General features: G+C 48.9%; 10 protein-coding genes across 10 annotated transcripts; 5 read left to right on the top strand and 5 right to left on the bottom strand.

Moving 5' to 3' along the window:
* Positions 1-644: 644 nt before the first annotated feature.
* MUS51 (ATP-dependent DNA helicase II subunit 1) lies at positions 645-2,679 on the bottom strand (the record flags this gene model as incomplete). Its single annotated transcript, XM_044821935.1, has 3 exons — positions 645-1,904; positions 1,951-2,559; positions 2,614-2,679. The coding sequence occupies 3 exons, from the start codon at positions 2,677-2,679 to the stop codon at positions 645-647; spliced, it is 1,935 nt and encodes a 644-aa protein (XP_044683268.1).
* A 511-nt stretch (positions 2,680-3,190) lies between these two features.
* On the top strand, positions 3,191-4,560 carry J7337_004238 (uncharacterized protein; the record flags this gene model as incomplete). Its single annotated transcript, XM_044821934.1, has 3 exons — positions 3,191-3,418; positions 3,480-4,056; positions 4,106-4,560. 3 exons carry the CDS (start codon positions 3,191-3,193, stop codon positions 4,558-4,560), a joined length of 1,260 nt encoding a protein of 419 aa, XP_044683267.1.
* Positions 4,561-7,903: 3,343 nt separating this feature from the next.
* J7337_004237 (uncharacterized protein) lies at positions 7,904-9,642 on the top strand (the record flags this gene model as incomplete). Its single annotated transcript, XM_044821933.1, has 5 exons — positions 7,904-8,087; positions 8,194-8,247; positions 8,300-8,443; positions 8,493-8,959; positions 9,007-9,642. 5 exons carry the CDS (start codon positions 7,904-7,906, stop codon positions 9,640-9,642), a joined length of 1,485 nt encoding a protein of 494 aa, XP_044683266.1.
* A 1,197-nt stretch (positions 9,643-10,839) lies between these two features.
* Positions 10,840-11,461, bottom strand: FIS1 (mitochondrial membrane protein; the record flags this gene model as incomplete). Its single annotated transcript, XM_044821932.1, has 4 exons — positions 10,840-11,169; positions 11,221-11,314; positions 11,371-11,398; positions 11,443-11,461. 4 exons carry the CDS (start codon positions 11,459-11,461, stop codon positions 10,840-10,842), a joined length of 471 nt encoding a protein of 156 aa, XP_044683265.1.
* Positions 11,462-11,896: 435 nt separating this feature from the next.
* Positions 11,897-12,550, top strand: SPC24 (kinetochore-associated Ndc80 complex subunit spc24; the record flags this gene model as incomplete). The annotated part of the gene is made up of 2 exons (XM_044821931.1): positions 11,897-11,923; positions 11,972-12,550. The coding sequence occupies 2 exons, from the start codon at positions 11,897-11,899 to the stop codon at positions 12,548-12,550; spliced, it is 606 nt and encodes a 201-aa protein (XP_044683264.1).
* Positions 12,551-12,915: 365 nt separating this feature from the next.
* Positions 12,916-13,680, bottom strand: J7337_004234 (uncharacterized protein; the record flags this gene model as incomplete). The annotated part of the gene is made up of 1 exon (XM_044821930.1): positions 12,916-13,680. The coding sequence occupies one exon, from the start codon at positions 13,678-13,680 to the stop codon at positions 12,916-12,918; it is 765 nt and encodes a 254-aa protein (XP_044683263.1).
* Positions 13,681-15,260: 1,580 nt separating this feature from the next.
* On the top strand, positions 15,261-16,355 carry J7337_004233 (uncharacterized protein; the record flags this gene model as incomplete). The annotated part of the gene is made up of 1 exon (XM_044821929.1): positions 15,261-16,355. The coding sequence occupies one exon, from the start codon at positions 15,261-15,263 to the stop codon at positions 16,353-16,355; it is 1,095 nt and encodes a 364-aa protein (XP_044683262.1).
* Positions 16,356-16,754: 399 nt separating this feature from the next.
* Positions 16,755-18,656, bottom strand: J7337_004232 (uncharacterized protein; the record flags this gene model as incomplete). Its single annotated transcript, XM_044821928.1, has 2 exons — positions 16,755-18,419; positions 18,468-18,656. 2 exons carry the CDS (start codon positions 18,654-18,656, stop codon positions 16,755-16,757), a joined length of 1,854 nt encoding a protein of 617 aa, XP_044683261.1.
* A 967-nt stretch (positions 18,657-19,623) lies between these two features.
* Positions 19,624-21,546, bottom strand: J7337_004231 (uncharacterized protein; the record flags this gene model as incomplete). The annotated part of the gene is made up of 4 exons (XM_044821927.1): positions 19,624-19,712; positions 19,765-20,466; positions 20,518-21,236; positions 21,539-21,546. The coding sequence occupies 4 exons, from the start codon at positions 21,544-21,546 to the stop codon at positions 19,624-19,626; spliced, it is 1,518 nt and encodes a 505-aa protein (XP_044683260.1).
* A 4,609-nt stretch (positions 21,547-26,155) lies between these two features.
* J7337_004230 (uncharacterized protein) lies at positions 26,156-26,923 on the top strand (the record flags this gene model as incomplete). The annotated part of the gene is made up of 1 exon (XM_044821926.1): positions 26,156-26,923. One exon carries the CDS (start codon positions 26,156-26,158, stop codon positions 26,921-26,923), a length of 768 nt encoding a protein of 255 aa, XP_044683259.1.
* Positions 26,924-27,287: the final 364 nt, after the last annotated feature.

The following is a 27,287-nucleotide window of genomic DNA, read 5'->3' as shown; positions in this document are numbered from 1 at the left end:
ATACTCGTCAGCACCAGGTTCCTTCTGAGGTGATGAGGTAACAAGTGTTGCGGATGGGATCTTTGGACGACGCTGTCCTAGCGTTTGCGGGCTCACGAACGCGCAGGTGGGTGATGGTGGAGCTACGGATTTGATAGATGAGGTAAGGGGCCGTGCAGTGTTTAGCTGACATTTAGTGGGCGTGACTTGAGCGCCTTGCCACTGAGAGCCACTAACGGGTGCTGAAGGGGGTGTGAGCATAGAGGATGAATCTATCCTCCCGCCTGCAGTCGCCATATTTCATATTGGAATTTGGAAAGAGATACTCAGATCAAATTGAATAGAAATGAACTCTGGCCGTTTTTATCATTCGCTTGTTAGGGTGTTCAACTTGTTGTGTTGCCACCTAGTAAAAGAAGCTTTGGTGAATGTGATGAAAAGGAAGTAATTGCGAAAGCTTCCATGTAGGAAAATTGTATAATCAGTCACAATAAGAAACAAATGAGCGGGGTAATTCTCCTCAGTGTTTTGATTCAATATGATCAAGTACTCGCAGCTTGATAAACAGTGCCCCTTCAAATTATCATAAACGCCCATTCCGCCGGCCAACCATTCTTCATGTAAATCACTGATAATGCGCTCTATTTTGCCCTTCGACCTCAGTCTCATGAGCTTTCCTCTATCCATTCCTCGATTCTCTCGATCAATTCAACCTTTCGTCCGGCAGTACTCAAACCCTTAGTAGCTAGTATATCTTTGAGCTGAACGACAGTCATCTTTTGAATAGTCCCACCTTCGATCGCGGCTTTCAATTGAGCCATACTGAATGAAGAACCAGTTGCCTTCTCTGACGAACCTCTCGATTTCTTCACTGGTCTCTCCATGTCTTCATCGTCCGTCTCACGCTTTGTCGATCTCTTGTTTGCAACTTTACCAGACTCTTCTTCGAGAGATTCAGACCATTCTTCCAAGTAGCCGCCTGCTCGTTTACTGATCGCTTTGTATTTTGGCTCCGTTGCATCGTCTGCCTTCTCGGGTACCTCTTCCTCCAAAGCAAGAGCCTGAAGAATTCTGTAGTGCCACTGTAACGCGGGGTTGGGGTATTTCAATGGATCGTACATAGCCTTTGGCAGTTGGAGTTGCTGGATGATAGTCCGCATCTGCGTCGTAAGCTCGCCAGAACTTCGCAGCACTTCATTTGGTGGGTTGATATTTCTCAGGTCGTCTTGGAAGGGTAGAGGGTAGATCCAAAGCCCAGCAGGCAGATACGGCGTTCCCGAGCTATCATCAGACCGCTCTCTAGACGGTATGATGGCGGCCAACATTGGCTGCGCATTAGCACGAGTGATACACCAGGCGACACCCATTCTGTCATCCTTGAGAAGTTTCTGCCAGAGTGCTGTGAAAACTCTGGTCGAACCAACATAATCTTCTTCGCTGGGGAAGATGAATGTGGACTTCTTAGTGCTTGCCCATACGGGAAGCAAACTGCGCGGTTTGAAGCCGATGATACGAATGATGGGTGATCCGAAATCCTTCAGTGACTTCTGTTCGTCAGGGGAGAAGTAGACGTACTCGCCGCCAAACTTGTACGCCTTCTTTATCTCTGCTTTTTCAACTGTCCTGGCGCTATCCTCCGCAATTCGCGTAGTTTCACTTGTAGCAATTTGCGGCTTTTCACCGTCCAACCAAATGTAGCAAGTGCGTGCTGGTGTCTGACGATGAACAATATTGTACCCCTTCACTGAGATGCGTAGCCCAGGAGCAATCTCGAATGGCAAATTTGAGAACAGGGCTCTCTTTGCAGTTTGTTTGGAATTGACATTTGAGATGAGCGAGTTGAGCAAGGTCAGTCCGTCTCCAGATTTCGATGTTCGGACTTCTGTCATGTTCGCCTCTCCAAGAGGGTCACGATAGATAACATCCTTTGCGTGTTAGCTTGGTCCCTGGTATCTCCAGACCGATTCTTACATCATAAAACTTGTGGAGGTCGAATTTCTCGTCTCCACGAGAGATAGGGAATAGATCTATCAGGATCCCAAGGTCGTACAGATCCTTGGCTCGTACCGCTGCAGCGGACTTGACCTGTTTGTCAGATGCGTGGGGATTGTCGTTGTCAGTTACTATAAACAAACGACGACTGCCGAAGTTCGCAGCCTTTGTTGTGAAGATTTGATTCGCGCAGAATAGCACATTCGACATGCTGACAGGCTCATCCGAAGGTATCAGTACCTCATCTTCATCCTCCCCATCTTCCACAAGGGTTTTGAGTGCCTGGACATCTTCTGCCGCAGGCACGTCGAGATCAGTGAATAGATAACAATGAGGGTAACCTAGACCACTGCGACCATCTACAGAGCCCTGGAATTTTGATTTCTTCGTTCCAAAAAGAAGAATGCCCATCATGTCCTTGGGGTTAGAAATGATGCGTTGCTCCATGAGATGATAGGCGCATTTTAATGCCGCCTGGACAGGGCTGTCGCGATCTGCCTTTTTGGAATCCGAAGGCGGCGGTGGCTCTAACATAGATTTGCTGACATCGATTGCAAGCAAGATGGCGTCTTTCTGTGCCTTGTAGTTCTATGGGTGGATCAATATGGAGCTGAGGTGAGTGCCAATGTTCGATCAACTCACGTTCTCATCGAGTTCTTGCTCCTCCTCATCTTCGTCTTCTTTTCGCCAAGGCTGTTTATCGGCCATATTGATACGATTGATGTCTGTTGCTCTTAGTGAAAACCGATCAATCTCATCACAGGGTCGGCTTGACTTTAAGAGCTAGTGAGAGATCTCATACTAGCGGGTCATAGCTTTAGGCAAACGCGAGCTAATGACAAGATCCGACGCGCTGCCTGTCGCGAGCTCACGTGCGCGCTGTTCAGAGCGATTACCAATTACGTGATTGGTTGGCGATGTCATGTTCAGTAGTACCTCTTGCACAGCAGAAGTTCTGCTAGTCAAGTAAGTCGCTCCTAGCAGCCAAGCCTGGGCAAACTCCCGATATGATGCGTTGTTGGCGATCCCGGAGCCCATGGAGATGCGTGCATCATCGCCGTCGGCACTAGTTGCATGTACGTAGTAACATAAGATTTCTTTACACCCCTCAGCTGTTTTTATGATTCCAAACCTCGCACCACTTCCAATTGATCAATAAATTGGAATTTCTTTCCCCTCCCACGCCTTGTCTCTTGAAGTCAGTGACAGTTCATCGACAATGGCTCTACGAAGATCTGGAGGCCAGCTCTGCAAGAGCATTTCACAGGCCAGTTCGCATCGACTTGCGCTACCCCAAATCGCTACTCAGAAGCGATATCTAGCCACTCCCGTCCATCCTGTCACTCAAGATGCTACTGGATCGAAGGGCCCTACGGCTATGGTCTTCCTCAACATGGGAGGACCTTCGACTACCGATGAGGTTGGCGCCTTTTTGAGCCGTCTTTTTGTAAGTCATGAACAAAACACCGAGACCCCCGGATCATGTATTTTATTGACAACCACCACAGGCCGACGGCGATCTAATTCCTCTCGGCCCTCTACAAAACTATCTCGGTCCATTGATTTCGAAGAGGCGAACACCCAAAATCATCAAGCAATACTCTGCCATCGGTGGAGGATCACCAATCCGAAAGTGGTCTGAATACCAAAACGCCGAGATGTGTAAGATCTTGGACAAGATCTCCCCCGAGACTGCGCCTCACAAGCCCTACGTCGCTTTTCGATACGCGGACCCATTGACCGAGGAAATGTACGAGCAGCTGTTGAAGGACGGCTTTGGAAATGGAAAAGGCGGCCGCGCTGTCGCATTCACACAATATCCTCAGTACTCGTGCTCAACAACAGGTAGTAGCTTGAACGAGCTATGGAAGTGGAGGCACCGGCTTGAAGGCAAGACCAACAAGGAGTCCGGTGACGGTACCATTACCTGGAGTGTAATCGACCGTTGGCCTAACCACAGTGGATTGGTCGAGGCTTTTGCCCAAAACATCGAGACTAAGCTTGCGGAATACCCTGAGGAGCGAAGGAAGGATGTTGTGCTGCTCTTCTCTGCGCATAGTCTGCCCATGTCTGTCGTTAACCGAGGTTTGTTGCTCAGTCACGTATATTCGTAACAGATACTGACATTATCAAGGTGATCCTTACCCTGCTGAAGTTGCGGCCACTGTCTACGCTGTCATGCAGCGCCTCGGTTTCTCCAACCCTTACCGACTGTGCTGGCAGTCTCAGGTCGGCCCGTCGGCCTGGTTAGGACCTCAAACCTCGGACAGTGTAGAGCACTACATATCCAAGGGTCAGAAGGATCTGGTGCTTATCCCCATCGCTTTCACATCCGACCATATTGAAACTTTATATGAGTTGGATCAAGAAGTCATCGGCGACAGTGGTCACCCCGAAACTGTCAAGCGGGTTGAGTCTCTGAACGGCAGTCCTGTCTTTATTCAAGCTCTCGCCGACATTGCCAAGGAGCACCTGGCAGCAGGTCAGGCTTGCTCGAAGCAGATGGGTCTTCGATGTCCTGGATGTAAGAGCGAGAGATGTGCGGAGTCGAAACGATTCTTTGCAAGCCAGCAGGCTGGCCTCGCTTAAGATGACTGAGATTATTTGATCATGCTATAAATTTGAGCCGTCAAAATCTGGGCAGCTCTTCCCAGCAGTGTACTATACCTTTACTAGAAGCGAAAATGTGGTGTGTATCTTGACTGAAACAGGCATCGAAGGGTTTTGGTGCTTCCTTGACATTTAGAAGACGGTGTGGGGTGTAACAGTGTATAGATACAATATCCTACTTCTAAAAGAAACAGTTTACATTCCGCGTATTTTTCTGCCTGTCCTTAGTAATGCTGCGATATCATACGTGTTAGAATCCTCGAATCCTGACGTTTGGATGTTACCAACTTTCGTCAGTAAAGTTGAACTTGAAGCCGGCTCTCCTACCCTACACTGGTATGTCTGTTGATCACAAGCAAACCCAAAGCCTTACATAACCCTATTGTTGCACCTTGCAACATCTTAGCAGATATTTAGCCAGCCTTATTCAGAGACTACTCGGCCATGATAAGAGCAGGCTAGATGCTGTTAGTACGCTCTCAGTGACTATGATTTTTTCTACAGTAAATACAGTTGCAATACTGCACATATGAACCATTGAGCGCTTCGACGTTATGGATGCAATTACCAGAGTCTAGAAATACGTGAAATAGACCTAGAAATGATAAACATAGCGGTATATTACTAAATTGAATTGTATTACCAGAGCTTCCATGCACTCACTGCTTTAAGTAATTGCATGAAATCTTTGTTTAACACGAAACGTTTCACAGGCCGTCACTACTTAACATGACTTCTCGTTTGGACCAGGGACATTTGCCTGGAATGCAATTACATGTTGCATACGGAGTACCTCCTTTTCACACCCCTTTATATAAAATTTGAACTGTACGAGTGTATACGCTCGTGTTGTACATGCAAGGGAAGGACATGGAGGTGGTAGCGTGTAGGATACTTAATGATTTCAACAAGATACCTACATTGGGTATTATAATTGTTTTACGGGCAGATGCAGTGAACTCTTGCAAGTTTTATGCAGTCTCACAGTCATAGGTCGGCATATCAGCATGCAGAAGCCTATTGGTTTCAAGTATCTGCATGCCAGTCCTGTAGAATTCTTTGTCATGCCCTTCTGTGAATGAAAAAAGTTAGGTAGCTTGCATACCCAATATAGCAACTGAAGAGAAGCTAGAACACAGTGGACGGTAATTGATTCCGGACCCACAGAGAGAACACCTTGAATGGACCGGATGTTTGATGTTTTGACGAGGAGGAAGGGAAACCAATAAACGAGGGACACAGACGTGGGAGCGGTTGAGGCGCAACCGTACTTGACGGCGAGTGGGCAATGCTAAAATAGGAATAAATAAATAGTTTACAATATGGCCATCCCGTGATCCAATATCAGGCCAGTATTCTGGCCACGAGAGAGAAGGGAGAAGATACCCTGACCTCTTCCAGAAACGGTTGATCTGCGTATGTCTTGGAATCTGTCTCTGATAAAGTCCAATTATGATTGTTCTGAGCTATGCCGCAAGAGAGGCGCCAATGATCAGGAAATGAAAAAAACAAAAAACAAAAAAACACCGTAGATCAAAGACACATGACACATGGGAGAGATTAAAGTAGCAATCAACTCTACTCCGTACTCCGTAGCTATCGAACAATTCCCCAGATAGGAGAGAATAACCCCTATCAATACCTAAGGCAACGTGCAGCAAGAATGATTATCGACACTTGAAGCACAAGCGAGCTAGGAACAGGTACTTAGAGTAGCATTCCCCTTTTAGAAACAACCTAGGTACCTCATGTGAGCACCAAGCTTGCCTGGGGAATGGACCGATGTAAGGAGGTCCGGCCACATCTAGACATTTGTAGGCCATCACCGGTAATTCAAATGATCTCAAATATTCAGATAGAGGCTCTAACTTAGTAGAGGCTGTATTGAGAGTCAATTGTATGGCCGCAGGGCGGCTTACGACATGATACAGGTACGTATATGCCGATAGCCAAGATGCAGTAGGTAATTTGCTTGAGGTGAAGCTAGAGCTCTCCCTCCCCAATCTCCCATCTTACCATTCAATGACCCCTGTCCCGAGCCGTTAATTGGACCCGTGCCTTTTGAACCAATCACAAGCGCTGAGGCAGCACCCTTTGAGGTTCGACAGCAGGCTCTCAGCGACCCTGTCCGCTAAATCTCCAGAGCCTGCCCCTGGATCATGTAAGTTGGGAGACCCACACGGCCCTCAACTTGGACTAGCTCGTCTAAACCCCTTTTGCTGCAGCACGGCTGTCTGCCCAAAAGGCTGGTCTGCTGGGAGAACAGCACAGCACATCAGAATTTCGTCTCCTTGTTTGGTCCGCTTGTCACCTCCAAAATTTCCCATCCTTCTCCTTCACTTTACTTTCTCTCTTTTTCCCCCTACCCCCCCGTTTCTAGCCTCATCATTGCTACTCTTCTCTCGATCGCCTTTTATCGTGCGTGAGAGTAGGTCCCGTGTTGATAAACCCGAGGCCGCCTTCTATTCTTCGTATTCACTCGTTGCGACGCTCATTGACACGCGTCTTCTGGTATTTCCGTGAGTAGCTGTCCTCGTCCCACTCCTTACTGCCCGATCACGATTTCGAGAAGGAGCGCCCCCAATCAGCTCGATATCTCTTCGACTGAACACTCGTCGTCACATTACGCTTGTTTCCCGTCCGAAGATTGTCAGCTGTCGTTTGGCCCTTCTCGTTGTCTCCCTCGAGACAACTCCACCAAGCTCGTGTAGCTATCTAGCTGGCCTTTCCCCTGACGTAGCTAACCATCAACTTTCAACTTAGAAACACGCACTTTCCTACGAGCCTTTTCAACTCGACCGTTCTTGATAATTCAATATGGGTAAGATGATTCTTTCTTTTTATGCACGCTCGTGTCAGACCACATGGCACAAGCGACAGGTAGAGACCATGGAAAGAGCCTCCGAACTCGACCTCGTGGATGATCTGTTTTCCGGGAGCTCGACAAGATCTTGAACTTCATCCCGTGCAGCCCATCGATTTCCGATAAGCTCGACGACATTCGTTTGTGAATCATCTACAATTTCTTGGGTCTATCTTAGCCCCCTTTTTGGTCCTGACAGCATTCCTCGTTGAGAATCAGCACTTCCAACCCTGAAATTCGATCATGACATTCGACTTGGTACAACACGTCAAGGCTCGCACTCGCAGCGTGCATTTTGATAGAAATCTCACGTTTATGGCGACTACACCTCTCGCCGGATCATCGCCAAAGCCATCGCGGGATTCCAAGCGAACTATTAGTTTTCCATTGAGCCAAGACGATAAAAGCCTATCTTCTTCTTCCTCCCCTCGACCCTCGACAGTACGCCACTATCGCAGTATGCTTGACGTGGATTTCCAGGATCCGCCGACATTAAGCCCTATGAAGCCAGTGTCATTCGACGAACTATATGTCTATTCGGCAACAATTGGGCCAGCTGGAGATGAACAGATAGCCAATATGAAGCCCAATCATGACTATCTTGCAGTCGAGGCTTCTACCAGGGGAAACCCTCGCAACACAAGTTCGGATTATTCACCGAGTCAGGCTCCTCCTTGTGTCTCTAGCTCTAACAGCATAATTTTCAATATCAGTGGCTGCATTGGATGCTAACATGTGCCTTAATATAGCTTCTCCCGGCAGCGAATCTCCAGCGTTGGCTCCTTCTGCCTCGCCCGCCAACGGTAGGTTTATCTTTTACACGAATTCATGTTCCCGTACTGACTGGTCATGTAGTTCCATCCCAGGCACCTCCCCCGACGGACAACAGAAACATTGTCCGTAGAAAGCTTACTGGCTATGTCGGTTTTGCTAACCTACCCAACCAATGGCACCGAAAGAGTGTTCGTAAAGGATTCAACTTCAACGTGATGGTTGTTGGTATGTGCAAGGTGATTGAAATGTAAGATCTTGACTGACACTAATCTAGGTGAGTCTGGCTTGGGCAAGTCTACTCTCGTCAACACTCTGTTCAACACCTCCCTGTACCCCCCCAAGGAGCGCAAGGGACCTAGCCTCGACATTATTCCCAAGACTGTTACTATCCAGTCCATTAGTGCCGACATTGAGGAGGCAGGTGTTCGTCTCCGCCTGACCGTTGTCGATACACCAGGCTTCGGCGATTTCGTCAACAACGACGAGTCCTGGCGCCCTATCGTCGACAACATCGAGCAGCGATTCGACTCTTACTTGGATGCTGAGAACAAGGTTAACCGCATGAACATTGTTGACAACCGTATTCACGCATGTGTCTTCTTTATTCAACCCACCGGCCACTCCCTGAAGCCTCTTGACATTGAGGTCATGCGCCGACTCCATACCAAGGTCAACTTGATCCCCGTCATCGCTAAGGCTGATACCCTTACCGACGAGGAGATTGCTGCCTTCAAGTCACGAGTGAGTTGCTTGCTTACCATCTTTTGTTCAATTACTAACCAATCAAGATTCTCGCCGATATCAAGCATCATGGCATCCAGATCTTCGAGGGACCTCGATACGAGCTTGATGATGAGGAGACGATCGCTGAGAACAACGAGATCATGTCCAAGGTTCCCTTCGCTGTTGTTGGTGCCAACAACGAGATCACAAGCGCCGATGGTCGCAAGATTCGCGGTCGCGCATACCCTTGGGGTATCATTGAGGTCGATAACGAGGAGCACTGCGATTTTGTCAAGCTTCGACAAATGCTCATTCGAACACACATGGAGGAGCTCAAGGAGCACACCAACAACCAACTCTACGAGAACTACCGTACCGACAAGCTGCTCGCCATGGGCGTGTCGCAAGACCCCAGCGTTTTCAAGGAGGTCAACCCTGCTGTCAAGCAGGAGGAGGAGCGTGCCCTGCACGAGCAGAAGCTAGCCAAGATGGAGGCCGAGATGAAGATGGTCTTCCAACAGAAGGTAGCAGAGAAGGAGAGCAAGCTCAAGCAATCCGAAGAGGAACTGTACGCCCGCCACAAGGAGATGAAGGAGCAACTCGACCGCCAACGACTGGAGCTCGAGGACAAGAAGCAGCGCGTCGAAAGCGGACGGCCACTAGAGAAGGAAGGCAAGCGAAAGGGTTTCTCTCTTCGCTAAACTTCCAGCCTCTTCACGATTTGCGGATTCTTTCACTCCTTCGTTATCCATGTCTGAGTACCCATGATGCCCATACAATACCAGCTCGACGCCCCTCGTTGTATTCGATTCTCGTTTCTTTGTCGCCTCTTTCTCTCACCTTTTTTAATTAAGAAACAAAACATTGTCTCCTAATCACATCACATCACATATGCCACATGGAATGATTGTCGTATGGAGACGGAACAAAAGTCATTTATGAAGAATAGTCATGCAAGACGGGAGATGCAGACTATATGGCTTTGCAGGAGTCTCGGTATGACTTCAAGTTGCATGCAAGCGTTTTTCTCTAACCACGCTTTGAGTCAAACCAAACCTGAGAACCTGTTGGTCTCACCTCTAATCTGTCACATGAGAATACCTTTTGGAGAGAAGAACAGCAGGGAAACTGGCGAAAGGCGTTTCAATCTGAGCGTTTCTCGCTGAGAGAGACGTTTTAGATGCTAATATGTTTTATGCATCTGGTTCGCCATATCTTTTTAGGGTGACATGCTGTCTCCTTGTGCTTTGCCTACATTACCTTGTTGCTCTGCTCACATACTCTGCCTTCGGATACCCCTTTCTTTTCCCTCGGGCTTAATGGTGCCTTGGTCATGGATGATATTACAAAGGATCAGATGGGTGATGCCAAGGACGTTGTCGAGCAGCAGCTTATTGTATTTTAGCCGTACATTTGTTGAGACAAGGATGGTCATTTATGTCTCGACAGATGATATTCCCTAGATGGCGATGCGTTGTCTCTTTGGTTTGTTTCTTAGCTGGCTTGTTCTTGGTTTCCTTAACATTGTTTTATTTGTCTAGGTTTCTTGTTTCAACACATTTGTCTGTGACGTTAACATGTGAAAATCATCACGTAGTAAGACATCTGGCAAATTGTGCTGCCTCATCGAAAGTGACTTTCCAACAGCTGATGTCCTGTTGTCCTCCACCTTATTATCGTGATGGAATTAGGGTGATTAATGATAAACTTATATAAAATGGCTTAACGTATGTAATAATGGTCGCTTCATTTTGTAGTACAAGCATAACTTATCTCATAATGTGAAGACTCCAAGAGGGCCCAATCCAGAGGTTATAGTTAGGAGTGAGTAAAGTGTCCCAGAAACCGCCCATGCAATATATGTCCCTAAACGTTTTCCTCCTTAGCAATACCGTCATCTACCTCTTCCTAGCATTCCTCAGGATAAATGCTCCTACCACACCGGCCGCAACACCAACACCACTCAGAATAGCGACACCCATCAGCCCCTCGCGGGCAACCTTGTCATCGATCAGTTGGCGTAGGTTGGATGCTTGAAGGTTGGCAGGCTCCTTGTCAAGAAGGAGGTCGTTGTAACGACGCGCTTCGCCGTAGTTGCCGAGCTTGTAGTTGCCAAGGGCAAGATAGTAGAGACATTCGCGGCGACGTTCGGGGGAGATGCGGAAGATATCCGAGAGAAGGCGCACACCGAGCTGCTGGTCGTTTCGCTGGTTGGACTTGACGAGGCCCTGAGATTCAGTTAGTGCGATAGCTCGTAGTTTAAAACGCAGGATGGTTACCCAGGCGTAGTTGAACTTGGTCTGGATGCCAACCATCTCACCCTCGCGCTCATATTGCGCTTTTAGTACATTGAGCTCAGAGGCATTTAGCGGTCTGTCGCCGTCAGTCAGGATATAGAAATAGTCGTATGTTCAAAGCAAAGGACTAACGTCTCAGCATCGAGAGCATCTAGCGAGGCTATCAGTATAAGCTAGAATATCGTCATGCAGTTTAAAACTCACATGGTAGTTCGGTTACCATTCTGAGAGAACAGGTCTTCGACGGCAAAGAACGTGAAGGTGTATTTTGTATAGGAGAAACAGGAGTCTTAGTATCGATTATCTTGGTCAGGATCAAGAGGCTTTCGAGGTGGAATGGCAAACGTAGCGTAATGGAGGTTGCACGTGCTATTCAGAGGTAGCTCTTTTCGGCTTCACCTTTGCCTGGCTGTGGCGGGCCCGATGACGATGTGCGGTTGACGGGGGAAGCTCGGGTAAATAAGGTGGGGGGAAGTGGTTGCTGATAAGATAAGCTTTGATTGTCGTCGTGACGACGGGAACGTGTTTAGCCCTGCATTGGCAAAACACCAAGTTCACCATCATCACCGTTTAAGACTGTAGACGAACTGCGTGCCACAGCTGTTATTGACACAAAATCTTCCACATCTGAGTCTAGAACTTGAGATAAGCCACAAATATGTTGCTCTCCGAAGAACCCGCGACTGTAAGTACTTACTCCTGTAGCCCCTTTTATCTAAGCTCACAAACCCAGCTTATTCATCATACTATCGAAAACTTCAACATCGCACCAGACAAACTTGCCGTCTCTCGTGTTACAGAGTCACTTTCGACACTCCAACAAGCTCGCGATCTTCGCGTTCGTGAGGCGGAGTCCTCACTGAAGAAGCTCTCTCGTCAGCTCGCAACACACACATCGCGACATGACGATCTCGTTGCTTCCCACTCGTCAGCAGATCACGCGTCCAACATCGCACGTCTAGACACATTGAAATTTCGTACCGCCAAAGCTGCTGCTGATGCTGAAACTGACGCTGAACGCCTTGCTCTAACGGCCGCTGACCTCAAGGCTCGTCTTCGCGAGCTGGAGCTTCAGGGCGTGGAGGGCGATGCGGCAGCTAATGCCCGACGCAGAGACCCAGTTGATGACGAGGTGCTGCTAAGGCTCAAGGTGTATAGAAGCCTGGGCATCGACATTGAGAGGGACGAGAGGGACGGTGAGTGGTCCAAGGCTGTTATTCGGAATGATCGCAAAGGGGACGTGCATGTTGTCAACATGGATAAGAAGTTCTCGCGATTCTTTTACGCAAACTACTTCTGGCAGACTCTCTAAGAAGAAAATCCCTTCTTTTGGTTGACCAATGTTATCACGATAATGTATTTACGCTGGGTTGGCGTTGGAGGCGTTGCAGATACCAGGAATAGTACATTGCTACCATTGTATCATTTCAATAAACAAGTAATGGCAGGTTGAAATTCGCCTTTGCCGTTTTCTTTCGAAACATCACCGATATCTTATTTGTGCATCATCATAAATCCAGATAATTGACAAATTCTCGCTCAAACGCCAATGGAAACCCCCATATTACCATTTAATTGTGACTCTTTTGGTCCTCGTGCCATTTTCCACCTTAACCACAAATTTTCATTAGATCATTAGAATAGTTTACACGATAGCGCAACAAGTCCGAGTCGGTCTTACGCATCGACGACACCCTGAGTCGGGAGTTTTTTTGGTCCTTTTGGAGAAGTTTTGAGACTTGGAAAGTAACTGTCAAGGAATGACTTGTTTGCAAAAGCGATCCGTGGGCCAGAAGGTGTTCTTGTACGAGAGCTATTAGGAGATGCTAAGCGTTTTGCTCCGGGGCTTCGGTTGCGAGCCTTCATCATAAGATACCCGCCTTCTCCAGGTGTCGTAGGGCCACCAGATGGGGAACGATGATGATTTCGCCCATGGTGTTGCTTGTCAGGAAGTTCAAGTCGTGAGTTTATGGTAGTCCATGTTTCATCGTCACCGCCCAGACGCCAGCCACCGATACCTTCGAAGTCTCGCTCTGGACCAATACTTGGCAGCAAGCCGAGTCCCTTTTCGCTGATCGGAGTGGTAGTGCCTGCCGTGGATAGAGCACTGGAGCTTCTTCTATGTCGGCGACGTCGCAAAGAGGACTCAAATGCTGCTGAACCAGCAGAAGCAGGTACAGGATTGGTATAGAGTGCCGCAGGTGCCTGTTCGAGAACTTGATGGTGAGGATGATAAGTATTTGGATGGTAAGGGCGAGTCTTACGTCCACCCAAATAATGAGGAACGAAAGAGAGAGCAACGTCGAGATACACAGCCAGAACTCGGAGGATGAGAACAGAGAAAGCGATAGTAGTTGTGATACCAGCGAAGACAGCGAGCGGAACCGTGACAACAAACAGGAAGGGCACGACGAAGGCGTACACAGGATTGAGGATTGCCATATTGATGGTGTTACAGAACGAGACTAGCAGCACATGACCACAACAGCTTCGAAGAGTGCTGTGTGTATAGAGTCGTGGAGGTTGTCGACGGTGTAATTAGTGGTTACAGATGGAGGCACGGGTTATGAGGAGAAAGATGTGGAAATGAAAGGATAAGAAGGAAGAGGAAGAAGAAAGATAACCAAGAGGAGGGCGACTAAGGTAGTTGGTGTAGAGTACCGATATGTACATAGAATGGATGGATGCCGCTCTAGGACGAGATATGCGTCGACATCTCCCCCAAAGCCGTGATAGGATGGATTGTTTCCGGGGAGCTATAAAAGATGCGCCGCGGAGGGGTTAGGTGCTTGAGCCGGCGAGAATGGAGCGTCGGTGTGCGGTGAATGTGACTCTACGGGGTTGCATCGAGTTGTAGCTGAAGCAAAGTAGAAGCCGTGATTATATGTATCTCGGGAGATGGGAAGAAAAGAGGAGAAGGCTACCCAAAGGTAAAGGAAAGCGATGGAGGTCTAAGGTGAGGATGATTACACTTGGAGGAGGCGATCACATGTGAATGGTGGCTTGCCTTGGCCTGGCTTGGCTTAGGTCGGTTTGCATACCGCACTTGCCCATTTTAATGGTGTCTGAGGTGACTGTCGTATGGCAACGCGACAAGCCACGGGGAAGGATCGTGCGGGGAACCTGCACCAGGAAGAGATGCAAGTGATAGTAAACGGTAGGAGGAAGCTTCATGTTGCGGGGCAGAAGGAGGGTCAATGATACCTACCAAACTGTACAGATAAAGCAACGTCAGTGGTGGAATGCAACGATAAGGCATGATTGCACATCATGACGAGTCTTTCAATACACTTACAGTATCAAATCTCTACCTATCCCAATGCTGATACATCAATGAACTGATTGACTGCATTGAACATCCGAGTATCTGCGCCCAGTGAGGATCGACCGCAACACAAAAGGACCCTGGAATCGGTGGTTGTACTAAAAACTGTCCGGGCTGCAACTTACAGCCACTGAAGCTCATCGGTAACCAACATCAACCACACACGTCACATGAGTGATTACAAGCCGAGGCAGACGAAATATACTCGTAAACTAGAAGTTCAGCCTCTTATATTCGCTAGATGGAAACTAAACTACCACAGATTAACTGAATGCTTCTTAGATACGTTCATACTGTATTAGTGTATCGAGCGATCTCATCATAAGTTAACCCCACTTGGAGCCTCGATAATGCCTGTCCCCATCATGATCCACATCAACTTCCCCCGCTGACATCACTCAAATTTGTCTTTCATAGCCTCAAGCCTTCGAGACCTTGGCCGTTGAAAGTAACAATCTTGTGTTCTTCTGTGTACATATACTCCTTCTGAAGTCCCAATTTAAAAATCTGCTATCTCGGCACCACTTTGACTCTGGGCTACCATTAGACTACCAGATACCAACACAACATGTGTCAACACACCCACTCCCATAACTATGATGTGCCTCAGCAGTCAAAGCCAGAGTTTGCAGGCGATCAACCTCCATTCCCCTGGCATCTGCCAATATGCGACGCCCACTGCCATCCAACAGATACAATGGCTTCGATAACAGATATACCCTCTATGCGTGCATCAGCTTTGACCCTCATGGCAACACGTGCCCAGGACCAGGACCTCGTTATGGATGTCACTAGCAACCATTGCAACCCGGATCTCAAATCACTTTTGCAAGAAAACTCGGAAGCATCGAGTACCTGTGCTATTCCCTCCTTTGGGTGGCATCCATGGTTTTCCCATCTACTCTACGACGACTCGGCCGACACTCCGACATTCCAGCCCACCTCCGGGCCCGAGACTGACAATGCCGCCAAACAAGCACATTATAACGCCGTTCTACAACCAGTGCCCTCACCAGACTTTGTTGCTTCTCTTCCTTCCCCTGTCGCAATAAGCTCATTTCTCAATGCAACCGAATCCCGTCTATCCACTAACCCTCATGCTCTTGTTGGCGAGATCGGCCTTGATAAGGCCTTTCGTCTACCAGAACCTTGGCTGCCGTCGAACCATATCGAGAGAGATCCAGCGCTCACACCAGGGGGCCGTGAGGGCCGACAGCTCAGCCCTTATAGGGTGAAAATAGAGCACCAGCGTGATGTTCTTGCCGCACAGCTTCGTCTTGCTGCAAAAACTGGCAGAGCTGTTAGTGTGCATGGCGTACAAGCCCATGGCATCTTACATGAGACGCTTGCGGCAACATGGAAGGGCCATGAGCGGGAGGTTATAACACGACGCAAGCGGCGTCTTGTGGCATCGGGTGCTGAGGACTTTTCAGACGAGGACGACGACGGTAGTGAGAAGCCGTACCCTCCTCGAATATGCCTACATTCATTCAGCGCTAGTGTTGAAGTATTGAGGCAGTATCTGAACCGAACGATTCCAGCTCGTATATTTGTCTCGCTGTCAACAGCTGTCAACTTGAGTACTGATGCTACCCGGAATAAGACCGACGATGTACTACGGGCCCTGCCTGACGACAGCATCCTAGTGGAGAGTGATCTTCACATTGCCGGCGAACAAATGGATAGTGCATTGGAAGACATGTACCGGCATGTTTGTGAGGTCAAGGGCTGGAACCTTGATGAAGGCGTCAAAAAGATTGCGAAAAATTACGAAGAGTTCATATTCGGGTGACACACAAAAGGAGCATGCGCGGCAGGGGAGGTAAGAAAACTTGAGAGCTTTATCCAATGTGACGAAAAGGCTTAGGCAATTTAGTCCAAGTTTAGTTGAGTCTTCATTGAATTTATCTAGGCACCCTCTTCTAAAGTCTCATGTTTTCTTGCTCCCTGAGGGGTGGATAAGCACAAGGAAAATAGATCAAGCACAAGAGCGTACTATAAAGATGCATGTTTCAAGTTGTGATATTAGGTAGATTGCTATAGCTTCTATTGAGCGGGAGCGTTTGCTATTTGTAAATACAATTCCCAATATCCCACATCTGATGCGCATAAACAAAACAAGGAAATCTGGTGTATCATAGTAATACATAAAGAAAATCATTCATGCCTGCCCAAGATCATTGAGTCTAATTTAGTTCTTGGTGTCCCCCAGGACATCGCTGGCATTGGACCCGGAGTTCGAAGGGGTATAATCGGAGCTGCCAGGAGTGTATCGGCATCCATCTGCTACAACCGACGAATCACGCTCATCATCGTCGTAGGCAGGAAGGTTGTCATCCGTCTCCATGAAGCCAGGGTATGCTGTGGCAGCAGTTTGGTGTGAGGCACAGGGAGGAACAGGCGGACCTGCAGCGTAGCTATAAGAACGGGCATGGCTATGCTGGCCCTCCTCAGCAGCGACGATGCCCTCAACCATTTGAGCAGCCTCACGGAAGGAGGCAATCTCCTCTTCCATGGTAATGCTACTGCAGGAAGATGATCGTCGGCGTCGCTCACCGTTTAGCATAGCCTCCTTCTCATCATCCTCGTTCTCAATCAATCGGGTGACAAAGGCACGATAAGCAGCCTTCAGAGCAGAGTTCTTACGACGCTCGTCGCGAGTTTGGCGGAATGCCCGGCGGATAGCACGACGAGCCTCGGGGCTGAGACGCGCTACACGGCGGTGAATGTAGGCGATGGCAATAGCACAAAAAAGGGCGAGAGCAATGGTCACAATTCCGAGGATGACAATGATGGGATGGTGAGGAGGCTGAGGAGTAGTTAGCGGAACGAGTTCAATTTCTGGTTGGAGCATTAGACTTACAGGTGGAGGGGGGTGGCCCTCATGACCTTCAGCACCGAAACCACCATGGCCATGCTCAGGCCGACCGTGATGAGGCTTCCCTCCGTGATGAGGAGGGGGTGGAGGAGGAGGGGGGGGAGGGTTTCCATGGCGTGGATCGCAGGGGCAAGGGGCGCACATCGGAGGGGGCGGGTGGCCTCCAGGGAAGGGGAAGGGAGGGCGACCATGGTGAGGAGGCGGTGGTGGGTGAGGAGGTCCATGATGAGGAGGATGAGGGCCCCGGTGAGTACCGTTTCCATGATGAGGGCCATGGTGAGGACCGTGCGGGCCATGGTGAGGTGGACGGTGTCCAAATATGCTATCGTAGAATCTGTGAGCCGAGTGTCGCACCTCCTCACCAACAGTGTGCAGAACACACTGCACGCCATCACACTGCTTGATCTTCTTCATAGTCGAGGGGGGTGGGGGAGGATACTGCTTGCCCAGCTTCTTAGCAACAGATGCCTCTCTCTCCTTCACTAGTTCCTCAAGCTGAAGAATCTGCTTGTGCAAAGCATTCAGTTCCATAAGCTCAACCTGAAGTTCCTCCTCGGGGTCCTGGAACTCGCGGTCGGGGTACTCCCAGATGGGGGGTGGTGTTGAGGTGGATTTGTCGTCAGAGGAGGACTCCTTGTCCTTGCTGAAAGGCATCGACAGACTCCAGACATAGGCGGCGTTTCCAACATCGGAGATTCGGACTGGTGCGGTCTGCTTGAAAGTCATCCAGAAGGAAGATTCCTCTGTAAGAGCCATGTCGTCGAGAGCCTTGACATTGAAGCGCATAGACTGGCCGACGGGGAATTCTTTGGGGCCAAAGCATTCGAAATCCCAGTCTGCTGAAATAGTGGTCTCATTGTTGATGAGGAAAGACCCGACCCCGCGACCCTTGGCGTCTTGCTTGAGGGGTTCGCCATTGAGGGTGATACTGGCGGGACCACAGACTTCTTCTGATTCCTCCACATCGAATCGTAGTGTCTATTACATGTTAGCTCATGGGATTGTAACCATGTCACAAAGACGGACCAGAGGATATGATTCGGATTCGCTCAAGGGGAGCTTGACTGTGACAAAGGCTGAGGGTGTGACATCGAGAGCTGAGGGGAGAAATCCCATGGGAGGAGGTGGCGGCGGCGGAGGAGGAGGATGATGAGGTCCATGGGCCAACACCAACGTCGGTGCTAGCACCATGGCAGCCTGAGCAAGGCCGCGCATAGTGAGGTATGAAAGTTGAGAATATCTCTTGTTAGGTATCGTAAAACACTGAGCAGTATCAACTGCAAAAAACCCCTCTTGCACGGCAGAGCAGGGGATATAACGCAGGCAGCCACGCTACAAAGAAGCTCAAGGCAGAATGATACGAAAATGAGACAAGGAGGGAAAGGGTCGATAATTCAAAGAAGGAGAAAAAAGAATTAAGAGCAAATACGAAACGAGCTGAGTCGAGGTGATGACATGCCCATGGAAATGAGAGCGAAAAGGCCCACGCGACTAGACGGGATGTGGGAGCCTGGCCACGCGGATGCCTCCCAAAACAGGCCCTGTAATTGCCCTGTAGCGCCCCAAGGCTTGGGCACTGAAACAGCTCTGAAGCCCTGTTGAGTCTAGCCTGGCTCACGACCTTATCTTGAAAGGGTCGGGCGACGCAATCAATCAACCCACACTTTAAGCGAGTGACCAATCACTAACCATGAGCTGACGAGTCCATCCTTCAGCCCCCGGCCGAGTCTTTGGTGTCGTGAGTAGTGCATAACGGCATCGGCAATTCCCTTGCCTTGATTGTCTTGGCAATATTTGAATATGGCAATGCCCTCAATATTTTCAAGACACCCAACAAATCATTACCATGATGTTTCCTTCCTCTTGCTTGTTCTTACTGACAACTTGGATAGTTCATTCATTGGACATATATCCCAGGAAATTCAAACAAAAACAACATCACAGAACAGCCAAGAAGCATTATAATACTCTTTCTAGTATGCATATATTGTGATAAGCTCTATTTATCTTCTAGCATGCATTCAAAACTCGCAGCCTAAATATCAAACAATATGGCCTTCGGTATGTACATGCCTTGCTAGATATCTGCTGACGTGCTAAACCAATGCTACCCCTGAATATGCTTCACGTCTCATTCAGTCGTCAACCAGATCACTTTTATACAAACAGACCACTGCCTCACTCATACCAGAAAGTCACTCAAAACCTGCACTCGAGTCCTCGCTACCTCAGAGTCTTCGCCCATAACCTGCATGATCTGGATCATGCGTGCTGTTGACATGTTAGCAGGGAGGCCAGGAACAACAAAGGCATCAAGACTCACTGATATCAGCTTTTGCCCTGACAAGTAGAGGATCTCTTGCCATCATATCTGTACCACCTGGTTCTCGAGCAGCCTCCTTCAGGACATTTCCGATACAGAGCGCCTCCAAGAAAGCTCGGTGATTGAACACCCACCAAACACGTGCTTCTATCTCAAGAAGGGTGAAAAGAAGGAAGAAAGCTGTAATGGCGTCGTGTGCTGCCTCCAATGTACCACGAACGTTGACAGGAACATCGGGGCTCTCGGAAGCGTGAACAAGCATCAAGTTATGGAAGTAGTTGCTCGTCAAGAACAGGGTCTGACGAACCACCCTCTTATTAGTTTTTGCGAGCGCCGTGATACTATCAGGATCCCAAGACCGGAAGACATCAGGGAATGAACGGTAAACAGCTCGGAAGTCAGCAATCAACTTAGACTTGTGCCTTGCCGTAGTGCAGATTGGTAGGTCCAATGATCTTGGCGAGCAAATCGTCTCCTGAACCAAGTTGGCCAAAGTCCAAGAGCCTCGGATATATGCCGTATCTGTCGGGTCGCTATTTGCAATCGAGGAGCCATCGTCGAGTAGATCTTCAACAGAAACATCTGTATGTGTGGCAGACGGTGGCAGAGAGAGTAAGACGGTCAAGAAAGTATCTTGGAGAAGTACCGCTTGCCAGACCTTACGCCGCTGCTGCTTTTCGAACAAGGTGGCATTTGGAGTCACTGAAAGAAATCAGTATAACAAAAGAGCAAATAAAGAAAACAGTCACCCACCAATATTTGGATCCCTATGAAGACCCATAGCATAAGCTTGCCGAATGAGAATACCTGCAAACGCCCATCCATCTGAGGCATGATTGTCGTTGATAAGGAAGTAAACCAGCAATACCATAGCCTGGATTGACCTTAACGATGCACTGCTGAGATATGAAGCGATACGGAGAGCTTGGTTGCTAGCCGAAGCATAGAACTCTGCTGTCTGCCTTCGCTCCTGAGGGGATGTAGTCGATGTTACAAACTGAGTTCCCAGGGCCAGCATGACAAAGATTAATGCAATAAAGGACGGATCTGTATCGGTCTTTTCTTGCTGATTCATCTGCCAGAAGTGTTCGTAGTCCGCGTAAAAAGTCTGGCGATGTATCATGGGATACACAGGGTCAACGCATTCGAAGTATCGGCTAAGTAGTATATCGGCTTGAATCTTGTCTGGAAGCACTGAGATAACCTCCGGCAAGCCCCCTTCACAGGTCCAGTAGTTGGCAAATGGGTGCTCAGACCCGATACCAAAAACATTACTTGCAGAAGGCAAGGAATAAGGGACGTTGGATAGAAGGCCAATGGAGAGTGCAACAGCGCCACGCGAGGTTGCCCTGGGATCATTCGACATACCCCTATCTGCAATATTTGGGATGGGGGATTTTCCACTGGAACCAGACTTCTTCTTTGGGGGTTTCGTCATACGGCGGCCATTGGCGGCTGACCTGGTGGTCTCCCTACTTGATTGTTAAACCAGAACATATAGTTACTCAGTCGGGAGGCTTCATACTCGAGAAGGTTTGCAACATGGGCATATCGGCATTCAGTTTGTCGTTTTATGCCTAGCTAAAAGTTAGTATGCAACCAGCCAAACAACATCCAGGTGCACTTACAAGCAAGACAATGAGGTCGGCCTCTGTCACACTTTGAATATGTTAGTAATCTATCCAGCGAATTAAACTGGCTCTCACGCAACAGAAGGAAAGGAGCGGGAGTGATTGGGCATGTTCAGGCGATCCGGGATGATCAAAATCCATACTGAGCCATAATGTTGGGGTAAAGTGGGCTCATCTCATATGGGGGAACATGAGTAGAAATGAGTGAGATGATATGCAGACAGCACGACACAACATGAGAAAATGCATTGGATAGAAATGTCCCACCTTGGTCTTGCGCTCTACGCATTCATGGCATGAAAGAGTTGGTTTGTTGCGCTTTTGCTTCTTTTTTGGAGGTTCCTCTCCATCCACAGGTGTCGGCGCGTCTTGGTCATCCGCGTCAGGGAGATAATCGCCAGCAGGATGCCTTGATGTCGTCGAAGCTGATGCTGAAGGTAAACGGTGGGAGATAGATGCAGGGGATGTTGAGGCCGATCCTGGTGTCAAAGCCGAGGATGGTGGGTGAGTTCCGGGAAGAGGGAGAGTTGGATGCGAGGCAACGGGACCGGGACTATACGTAGACGTAGCATGTTGAGGCGGTAGATGCGAGGGCGAAGGATTTGAGAGAGATGGTGGTGGTTGGTGATGAGTGTGACGCGGAAGCGCCCGCTGTGATAGATCCATTGACGATGATACAAAGTTCACCAAAATATTCGGTCCAGTGAATGAGCGCCTTTTTTGAGGATATTACAGGCGCGTCAATTAGACGTTGCAGAGTGGGAGCTGGATCTGAGAGAAAATGGGGCTGAGATCTGGGATTTACCTGGACCGAAAAGAAGTTCGATTGGATCCGGAGCTGGAGCTGGAGCTGGGACTGGAGCTTTAGCTATTGCTGGAACTGGAGCTCTGATCGCTCTGGGCTGGGGATAACTTTAGGTTTAGGTGGAAGACCCCGGGAATAATGACTGGAATCCCAATCTGAGCTGATACGGGTTGCTGATTTAAACTGACGCGGAAATGATTTTATGTTGCCGGAACTCGGCTGATGGCAGTGGGCGGCGCTGGAAATAACGGCCGGATATGGGCAGCCGCGGCAGGGCAGCGGTAGCGGCAGTAGCTGGGGTAGAGCGACCAGACGGCAGAGAATTCGTTAGCCCTGGGCAATATAAAAGCATTGGAACAGCCGCAACGGTAGGTAGATAACGAGTGATAAAGACGGATATAGTGAGAGCAGGCACTGTATTCGCGTCGGTAGGGCCAGAGCGTAAAAGAGCCTCTTAAAGTGAAGTATGTATCAACCCAAGGGAATAACAAGGTCGAAATGGAACCGAAAAAAAAAGAGAGAGAGAGACCCCGGAAAAGAAAAGGGAATTGCGAAATGGGACAGTAGAGGAAAAAGAGTCAAAAATAACAGGAGTGATGTCCTGGGCGTGGGAAAAAAAAAAAGGCGGGGGCGGAGCAAGTAACAAAGTGGGAATGGCAACAGCACTCTAGAAAGTGCGGTTTTACTAGTACTGTAGGCACCTTTCCACCGGGAGACCCCTAACTTACCATGCCTCTAATGGCAGTTGTATGCGTTAGGTACGGATTTTGCGCCCGCTGGCGCGTGGTTTTTTGTCTTCCGTACCTACCCAAGATCAAGGGTAATAACAAATTTCATCCATCCATCTCAGAAATCGCGGCTGTTTTTCTTCATCTTACATGTATCTTTTTCGCGTACACCCGTCCGTCTGATCGATGTTAGACCCTTCTAGGGGTATCCATGCGCTCTACGACTCAGGCCAGACTTACTCAGACGATGCCGGACTCCCTACACATTGTCAAAGTGAAGACTATCACGAACTATCAGACTACCTTGACTACGGAGAGCTACCGACCATTGACTTGGCTTCATTTCATTTCGTTATGCTTGTTAAGTAAGACTCAGTAAGACTCTGGCGTTCTTCCGACCACACTCGATCGCCAAAAGCAACCACCATTGGACAGATCTACAACTATCGATACAAATCGAAATCACTTCTGACAGGTGCAAATGATTGAGCAAATTGTTGACGCCCAATTAGTGCGAATTGGAAACTACCGAACTCCCCTAATGCAACTAGCCCGCAGCCATGTTCCGTCGAAGCCTATTCCTAGACTCCGTTTATTACTCGATGCAAAGGGGTAAATAACATCAGACTATGAGTCCAGGTTTCCTTCATCCTCTGACATGTCTGTCTGATCTACTTGGTCTCTCCCACCTCGCTTCGAAACAAGAATTGACCATCCCACTCTCCAAGCGAGGCCTTTCACTTTCAGCCTCCTTTTTCCCACTCTAGGCTCGGTCAGGTACCCCTTCAAGTGGTACTCCGTGACTATCAAGAGCTAAACGGTGCACGGATCGACCGAGGACTCCGTCTATGGTTGAAGGCCTCGTCAACAAGTACCGACTCGGTCAGCTAGTACGGATGTCGTCGCTCGATTCGCAGACTTGACACAAAAAGTGTGCAGATCTGTACGGAGTATACGCAACCCACCAACATATTCCCATGTTTTATTCCAACCTTTTGTTTGGGGGCATCGCGAAATGTCACTTGGATTTTGAGCGACCCTTGGGGAAATAACATGCAATATGGCTGGCCTAGGCCCAGGGTCTTTTTTAGCTAAGTGCTCATGACCAAGTTATGATCATCTCCACTTCGCTGAGCGCCGCTCTAGCCTTGACTTACTGAGTTCATTCAAAATATCTCACTGTGAGACATACGTACAAGCTCGGTCGAAATGCCATGCCAGAGCAGAAATACGGTAATTGGAAAATTGGCGAGTGACTGCGCAATTAGTGCAACCGAAACCGAAGGAGTCAACCATGCTTCGAGGCCGTTGCTATCTCAGAAGAAATTGTTTGAAACTTCTCACATCAGCTCATATATCACCCCAGCGGATTGACCGGTACTTGAAAAGCGACGCTGATTAAATTGCAACGCAGAAACTTGGAGTGGGAGGACAGGCCAAGAAACCATGTTAAGGTTGGGTAGTCCTGAATGGGCCGCATCTGAAAACGATCGTCGCAGAAGCAAGACCAGCCCGATCCCAACAGTCCGGCACCCTGGTAAAGTCGGGCGCCAGCGGCTTTGGTTCAAAGCCAAGTCTTCTGGTCGACCGCCTTGAGGAAATACATCGCTCCGACAAGTCCTAGTCGATCTCCGTGCCTGAGACGAGCATCTCCAGCTTTCTCCGCTGTAACTGACCTATCAGAGCTGCCGGACAAATCCCAGTCGTTGATAGTCAAACTCAATATCAACTGCACCCCTGTTAACGGAAACGGAACGGAACACATGAACACTTCCTTGACCTTCCCTTTCTTGTATGCCGCGTTCCATCAAATCCCTACTCTCAACTCTAAATCTCCCTTGGACTCTTCTCGTCGACTCATGACGTCTTGTCTGATCACCAGAAATGTAGCGGCAGTTGGCAGTTGCGCCACTGTGCATCAACTTACATACGTACCAGGTAAGCTTCGAGAAAGAATCAGAGAAGCGATGTCGATCCTTTTCCTTTCCTCTCAATCGGACTCCCCCGAAGCACTACCCTTCTTCTCCCAACACACCAAACACGAGACAATAGTGGCCAAGTTACGCGTGGGAAAATGTCAAGAAGCGCCATTTTCTTGGTCGATCACTCCCCCCCAACTCATTCAAGATTATCTCCCTACATTACGATAGTAACGACGGCAATTCGTCGTTTCGTAACAGCCCCCTGTTCGCGTCAACAACTTCCGCTGGTATTGCCGCTCCCTCCCACCAGCCTGTTGCTTAGCCTCCCTAGGGCCCCGGACCCCGAACGGTCTAGAACATTCAGAGAGAACTTCGTTGACCAATCCGAGGCGGAGCTCATGACGTACGCAATGTCCTTTTTTGTATTGGACAGAATACCCTGCGGCAAGTGACAACGTTCTTTGCCAGCATTGGCTCTTGATTTTGAGCTGCCACCTCGTCATATTCTTTCCGTAGCTTGCATAGTAAGATGGCGATATCTCTTTGTGTAGTCATTAGACCTGTTGAACCCTGGCCGGATGCATCCCCTGGAATGTCAACAGTTGTTGAACAATTGTGATGAGTGTGAGTGTCTGTGCTACCGGGTTCGCAGGCTAATTAGTCATAAACTGCAGGATCAGACAAGTCCAAGTGAGCCTAGCAGAGTCATGAGTGGTCTTCAATTCTATTTTCCATGACTAGTGGTCGACCTCACGAAGCAAACAGTGTGTTACGTTGCAGCGAGAAAGACCAAGCTTCATACTATAAAACCTAAATGGTGATACTACGGGTTTATAAAATGATCGTAAGGTACGACCCGAGGGCGGAAATATTCTGGATATGTGGGTGGATCATTGCTGGCTCAGCCCTGGCTGTACCTAGAATATTGTCCTCCATAAATATCATGAATCCTGTGATGGCCCATTCGGATCGCTACCCTGTACCCGATTTTTGACATGGGAATTGCCTTGAGGTAGCTGTCATACCGTTGACAATCCAGCAGTTGACTCTTTGGCATATGCTCCGTTCAAATGTTGTCGTAATGACTCATAGATCGATATTTGTGATGAGTGGCCTATGATGCTGTATGTTGAAGTGGGGTTTGACGACCTCATCACTACTTACCAGCTTCGCACACAACAACCCCACGACGATCAAGTGCGGCAGCAGTGTTCCCGTAACACCTCACAACCCTCATTACCAATGAGGCCTGTAGCTCGATCTATCCAGCGAACAACCCAGATTCTAAGCCACCTTCAACACACAATGTCGGCACATCACCAGATGCCAGCAGCGCCATGGCGCTCAGCTTTTCTATCCCACGTTGATAAGATGGAATCTCCAACTTTCATGCTCAGCACCCTCCATCACCATGGCTCCTCAGTCACTCCTCGTTCCCGTACCGTCGTGTATCGAGGCACGTGGGCCGAGATTCCCGTCAACCCCAAGAACCAGGCACCGCTCAACCCCTCTCTCTACGAGAGTGACCTTCTCACCATCACCACTGATGCTCGCATGGAAAAAGTACCTGAACTATCAACTGACGGGGGGAATATCCCACAGTCTGGCGGCGGCGGACCTGTCGAAGCGGTCTTCTGGGTCGTAGAGACCAAGACTCAGTGGCGTCTACGTGGCCGCGCTTATCTTCTTGGCCAAGATATCGATGATCCATCAGCCTCACACATCAAGCAAGAGATAGAAAAGTATATGCGCCTCAAGAACAATGACGACTCAGGTTCTTGGAACTGGGGTAAAGAGATCACTGCACATTTTGGAAACTTGAGCCCTGGCATGCGAGGGTCTTTCCGAAATCCTCCTCCAGGTACAAAGCGAGATGAAAAGCCCGCCCCGGGACTCGGACTCGGGCAGAAAGTCGAAGATCTAGATGACGAGATTGCAAGAAAGAACTTCCGTGTTGTGGTGATTGTGCCGGAGGAGGTGGACCAGCTTGATCTAAGTGATCCCGAGGATGGCAGGAGATGGAATTACCAGTTGAAGAATGGTTCCTGGGAGAAGACTGAGCTGTGGCCTTGAATCAGCACACAGCAGAGATACAGGCTGTCATGTATGAAGGTCGTCGGAAACTATACCGTATGGAGACCTGATTGACTAGGCGAACGATGTGTGGATGGAGGGACCGATACTCACCGGGCCCCGTGAACTGTTAATACGAGTCAGAACTATGCCAAGGTCCATGAAACCAGCCCTCGAGTTCTCTATGTTTACACTAGAATCGTCAACAGAGGCAGGTAGTTGATTAGGCATGCGACTGAGTGCTTTGTGATATGGGGGATGATAGATTTAGCTATGTCGTTTATAACCCGAGTAACACTGGAGAGTAAAAGGCTATAAGTAGGTTTACACTAAGGTTGCACATTCTTGAGTATTTGTCTTGGCT

Source organism: Fusarium musae, chromosome 3 (assembly GCF_019915245.1).
Source record: "Fusarium musae strain F31 chromosome 3, whole genome shotgun sequence".
Classification (NCBI taxonomy): domain Eukaryota; kingdom Fungi; phylum Ascomycota; class Sordariomycetes; order Hypocreales; family Nectriaceae; genus Fusarium; species Fusarium musae.
Note: the sequence above shows the minus strand (reverse complement) of the source record. Positions and strands in the feature narration are given on the sequence as shown.